Source organism: Lactuca serriola, chromosome 4 (genome assembly GCF_051521515.1).
Source record: "Lactuca serriola cultivar US96UC23 chromosome 4, Lser_US96UC23_V15, whole genome shotgun sequence".
In the NCBI taxonomy this organism is placed as follows: domain Eukaryota; kingdom Viridiplantae; phylum Streptophyta; class Magnoliopsida; order Asterales; family Asteraceae; genus Lactuca; species Lactuca serriola.
The window spans coordinates 34,160,301-34,166,070 of NC_136411.1; the positions used below are offsets into that span (position 1 = coordinate 34,160,301).

Below are 5,770 nucleotides of genomic sequence, written 5' to 3' on the forward strand. Positions count from 1 at the left end.
TAGACAAATAATATAAAACACATAGCATGTCTTTCATAGCTAATACTTTATATTTATGTGTTAGAAGAAAGTAACTATACACTCACACATATAAACAACAATATATATACACATAGCACATATTTTATAAAGTACTTCATATCTATGTGTAAGATGAAAGTGACTATACACTCACTTGATCAGAAGATGATCGGACAGTACTACAGCTTGTAGAAGTAGTATTTTTGGGTAGATCTGGAAGATCTTCATAAAAACTGGGTTTCTCGCGGGCAGAGCTTCGACTTGGAAATTTCACTTCTCGGGATCTTCGGGGCTTCGGGACTTGCTTCGGGGCTCGGGAATGATATCGGGGCTTCAGGATATTTCTTGCACGAAAATCAAGGCGAAACGGGAGAGAGAAAAGAGAAAATGAGCAAAGGAATCAGTTGCCCTCGCATTCTATTTATAGGGTGTTGAATCTGGGATTACGCTGGGCGTACTCTGTATGCTGGGCGTACTAAGCCTTACGTTGGGCGTACGCGACGTTATTACATGCGTATGCACTCGAGTGACGTCATTTCATGCGTAGCTGAGGCGGTTCCGAGTACGCTGGGCGTACTCCAAAATTACATAAGCAGACTTCAAACTTGCGTAACTTTCGCATATGAGCTCCGGTTTTTGACGTTCTTGATATCCACGCGTAGGTGAGACTAAGCTCTACAACTTTCGTTTAGACTCTGTCGGCTAATTTTGAATTTATTTTTATTATTATATTTTTAACAGGCCGGGACAGGAAATGTCCGTTAAAAATTCATAACTTCTTCCTCCGACGTCCGTTTTTGTCCGTCTTTTCACCATTGCACTACTAATAACGAGATCTTCGATTCTCGTTTAGATTACTTCGGCTAGAATTCACTCGATCTCATAATCGAACTTCGGGCTACACACTGCTAAGCTGAAACTTAGAAAAATCATAACTTCCTCATACGAAGTCAGATTTGGACGTTCTTTTTATGCATGCTCTCGGTTTAACAAACTCTACGAATTTCGTTTAGATCACTAAGGCTGGATATCGATCTAACATAAATTGACATTTTATGTCATTTAGCATCATGCTGGTTCTGTCGTGAAACTTCGACAGGTCATAACTTCTTCGTTATAACTCGGATTTCGGCGTTCTTTATATGCACGAAACCTTGTGACATATACTACAACTTAGTTAAGATTATTCATTCTAAATAATCTTCTATCAAAAAGTAATTTTTTACACTTATCGTCTCTAAATTAACTAGCCCTAATCTACGGGCGTTACATAGATACATCATTCGGTTAGCTTTAATTAGGTATTTAGGTGTAAATAAGTTCTACAATATTGAGTCAAGATCATTCTGCAACCAAATTAAGAACCTATTGTAGTTGACTTTTCATTACATTTGAACTTTCTATACATTGACTCCTGTATAATACCAAACATTTGATTGATTTCATACAAATATACAATGTGCCTTGATTAAGGAACGAAACGTTCGTGCTGGAATTATTTCACCCACCAATAACTCTTTAGCATGTTATAATTCTATCAATTTCTTGGCGAATCCAATTACCATTTTACTACAAGAATGATTGATCAATCTTCATGTTCATGATCACTATCAGAATCTGCAAAAGGAAAAACCAAACTGTTTAAAATAAAACTGATACCATAACATATATAATTAACTTAAAATGTTTGAAACGAGTAATAAGAGTGTGTACAAAAGTGTAGTATTCTCTAAGGTGGATTTTTGTAACATTAATTCAATCACAAGTTGCATTTATTAATGTTCAAAAGGTCAACTAGTCGATAATTAAATCATAGTGACTTGATTACTTACCTGAACGAACATCATCACTAAGTTTGCCTCTATTTTGGATTTGTTTAGCAAGCATTCGATATATAAGCACCCACCAATAGATATGAAGAACAAGCAAGCAGAAAAGAAGGGTGTTGAAGATATAGTAGTAGATTGGTATCAGTGTATCATGTTTATCTTTATCCAACAACATAACAACTTCATAACTGCAACCAGGAACGAAAAGATAGATGATATGATCATAATTCATAATTCATAAGGAATGTTATATGCATGAACTTTAATAACATATAGTTTCCATGATGCTCACACCTTGTACTCCGTAGAATCCAAAAAGGGTAACAAATAAGCCGAAGGATTATCCATGAAATCACAAATAATATAAATGAAACACTTGCAAGTCCTTCGGCACCACTGTATTTAGACATCTTTCCTATTTCAAGAAACACATCACTTGCATCATGAAGAGCTAAAATCACAGAACCAGCACGTACAAATCTATAAGAAACAAATATTTTAATTAAAACGTGTATTAAAATATTAAATTATTAGTCCATGAATTTCCTTTATAAATCATATATATACCTACAAATATAAGACATTACAATGAGGATGACAGTTGCAACATGATGCGCCATTGACACACCAAAATCAGACCTTTTCGTTTCCCAGAAAACTAAAGCAAATATGGAATACACGTAGAATCCACCCGTGTACATGTATAGACCTTTCAGTTTTAACCTGAAAAATATTCATTAAACAATTAAGATGATGAAAAGAACTAAAGTGCATACAAGAACAATATGGTTATATGATCTTACTTTGCTTTTTGGTCGGGCCATCTTTGATTATTAGGACCTATCCAGAAGTTGATAGTATTTGTGAACCAAGGCTCGTTATGAGTTACAATTAAAGCAAGAATTTCAGCTGAAAGATAATAAGCACATTTCCATGCCGATTCTTTAAATTTTCGTATTTTTTTCTTTCTTTCTTCTGTATCGACATCTAGCTTCTGATGTTCCTTTCCAAATATTAATTGTCTTCCTATACCCTGCACCATGTCAGTCTGTTAGTTATATGAAGAGTCTATAGTTTCCAGTTTTACCCCTGTATTTACTTAATTCCTTGTATGTTGTATTTGTAAATATTTCATGTATTTAAAGTTTCCTCTCTGCCTCTTTTTGGGCATCGAGAGTTATTCTCTCATGGTATCATAGCCTAATACGATCCTTCACCTTCTGATCACTATCTTCTCATCTCCCTACCCTCTTGCCTTCTCTTTCTGTCTCTCGCCTACAGCCTCATGGCCTCCACTTCCAATACTTCTGATTCTGTTCTTTCATTGAATACTGTCATGCATCTAATCACAATCCGTCTCTCCTCCTCCAACTATCTACTGTGGAAGAATCAACTCCTACCACTTCTTACATACCAAAATCTGGTGGGCCATGTCGATGGCTCCTCTCTCCCTCCTGCTGCTACAATCACCAAAGACGGAAAAACTGAACCGAATCCGGCCCTTCCCACTTGGCTTGCCGCCGATCAACGTGTTGTGATTCTTCTCCAAGCCTCTCTCACGGAGGAAGCTTTTTCTAAAATTGTTGGCCTCGGTACAGCACGCCAGATCTGGGTTGCCCTCGAAGCCGCCTACAGCAACTCCTCAGTGGGACGAGTCCAGAATCTGCGTGATCAGCTTCGACTTTTGTCTAAAGGTTCGACCCCCGTCTCTGAATTTGGTCGGAAATTTAAGTCAATCTTTGATCAGTTAACTGCCATTGGACAACCGGTTGATGAACATGTCAAAATTCATTGGTTTCTTTGTGGTCTTGGTGCAACATTTGAGACTTTCTCCACTGCCATTCGTGCCTCCTGCTCCCCTCTTAATTTTCGGGATCTTCTCACTCAAGCCGAAGGACATGAACTTTTTTTAAAATCACTCCACGACTCTTCTCCCCCACCTGTTGCGTTCTCTGCTGTGACTGATCCAAAATCCATCACTCTCAATCGTGGTCGTGGTGGTCGGTCATCTCGTGGTGGTCGTGGTAGAGGCCGTCGTCCTCCTCACCGTCAGCTTTGTCGTATAAATGGGCATTTCGCTAATGCTTGCCCCAACCTTGCCTCGTTAGCAACTCGCGCCCCTAGTATGGACTCAGATCTCGCTAAAGCCTTTAATGCCCAATGTCATGTCACCTCTGCCGGCCCTGGCTGGTATGTAGATTCTGGTGCTTCCGACCACATGACGTCTTCATCAACATGAGTGACTCAACCCACTTCTTATTCCGGTCCCAACAAAGTCACATTTGGTAATGGTGAGGCTCTTCCTATCTCTCATATTGATCACACTTCTTTATCTAAGGACATATGGCTCCGGGATGTGTTGGTTGTTCCAAAGCTTTCTAAAAACCTTTTGTCCGTTAGCCGATTGACAACTGATAATAATTTGGATGTTTTATTTTCTCAACCATATTTCTACATTCAGGACCGCACGAAGCGGAAGGTTCTAGCTCAGGGTATATGTGATCGCGGCCTTTATGTTCTCTCTACCGCTCCACACGCATGTTATGCTTCCACCCGGTCCTCATCCGGCGCCTCCTTTGAGCTATGGCACTCGTGCTTAGGACACGTGTCTTTTTGAGGGTTCTTTGTTTGGTTTTGTTTAACCATGGTAGACTCTCATTCTCCTCTTTATCTTCCATGTTCTGATCCCCATAATGTTATATTCATTGAGACAACCATTATCACCTCATTCTATCTTTGAAATCACTAACAGAAAAAGGGGCTTTGTGTTGCATTTTTCGTTGATGTTCATGTATTCATGGTCACCATAATTAGTCTAAATGTCACATATAAAGGATCCAAATCTTCATGAAACATCTACTCATTTCTCACCCTGTTTAAAGATGCCTAAATTACATTACTTTTTTTTTCTTTCAAATCACCTTACATTGACATAAGCAACAACTTGCAGTTTGATAGACCAAGATTCTTGGAAATAATCTTCATTTGTGCTTCCATTCGAAATTAGGGATTCTTTCATCAATACAACTCATACATAATCCTTTGTATTTCCTATCTCCTCTCCAAATAAGCCTTGACCTAAGGCATCCACGAATTAGATTTAAATGTATCTTTCATCTTTCTTGATTCTTCAAAACTCTTAACTTTGTGTAAATAAAAACAATTTCAATGGTTTCAAATGCAACTAAATCCGTATTTTGACATAAAAAATATTAGCTTATAATATGGGGAATCTCTCATTTGAACCTAAGGAATAAAATTATAAATGTGAAACATATTTCCCAACAAACATGAAACATAACTCTTGTTTATCCTAACGCCCCCCATAAAATTTGATGAATACAATCCCAATCTGATTAAATAATTAGATATGATTGAATGAGATGAGTAAAAATTACCTCAAAAACATATATGTCAAGGAAATATCGAAAAGTTGGAAAGAAGATAGCAAACGCAGGAAGAATTGTAAAATCTTCATAAGTTGGGTAGGATTCATGTTCGAAATCAATTGTTCGTAAAACCTCAACCAAACCCATGTCGTGAAACCAGATTATTGACTTCGTTTGCAATTGAATTGCATGGATCCATTTTGATGTATTAGATACATGGAGAGAGATTCGAGGAACGTTGATAATCTATGAAGAAAAGACCCACCAATTGAATAATTATGGCAATGCCAATATTTCGGTTAGTGGAAGCGTGCAACTCCGGTCCATTATCAATATACTTCTACGCATGTTCTTTGAGGCCTTCGTTTAATTATTAAAAAAATAATAAATAAAAAGGAAAAGTATAATATACGTTCACTTGGTTTGGCGAAAGTTGTGGATATGATATCTTTTTATATGGTGTTAATTTTTATTGATTATTGTATAAGTACTAGGTGTGAGATCCATGTATTACATGAGTGTATTTAAAAC

The 5,770-nt window shown here is 37.4% G+C and overlaps 1 protein-coding gene across 1 annotated transcript; it reads right to left on the bottom strand.

Annotated features, from left to right (window-relative positions):
• Positions 1-1,365: 1,365 nt before the first annotated feature.
• LOC145101295 (ceramide synthase 1 LOH3-like) lies at positions 1,366-5,532 on the bottom strand. Its single transcript, XM_079038476.1, has 6 exons — positions 5,249-5,532; positions 2,654-2,883; positions 2,418-2,573; positions 2,145-2,330; positions 1,854-2,038; positions 1,366-1,638 (listed from the first exon to the last, which is right to left on the bottom strand). Exons 1-6 carry the CDS (start codon positions 5,384-5,386, stop codon positions 1,607-1,609), a joined length of 927 nt encoding a protein of 308 aa, XP_078894602.1. The 5' UTR covers positions 5,387-5,532; the 3' UTR covers positions 1,366-1,606.
• Between the last annotated feature and the right edge of the window lie 238 nt (positions 5,533-5,770).

Bases quoted from the DNA above. Each gene is read 5' to 3' on its own strand.
- LOC145101295 (XM_079038476.1), bottom strand. From the start codon at position 5,386: ATGGGTTTGGTTGAGGTTTTACGAACAATTGATTTCGAACATGAATCC. The intron at 2,884-5,248 runs GTAATTTTTACT...GACATGGTGCAG, and splicing joins TTGACATATATGTTTTTGAG to GGTATAGGAAGACAATTAAT. The intron at 2,574-2,653 runs GTAAGATCATAT...AATATTTTTCAG, and splicing joins TGGCCCGACCAAAAAGCAAA to GTTAAAACTGAAAGGTCTAT.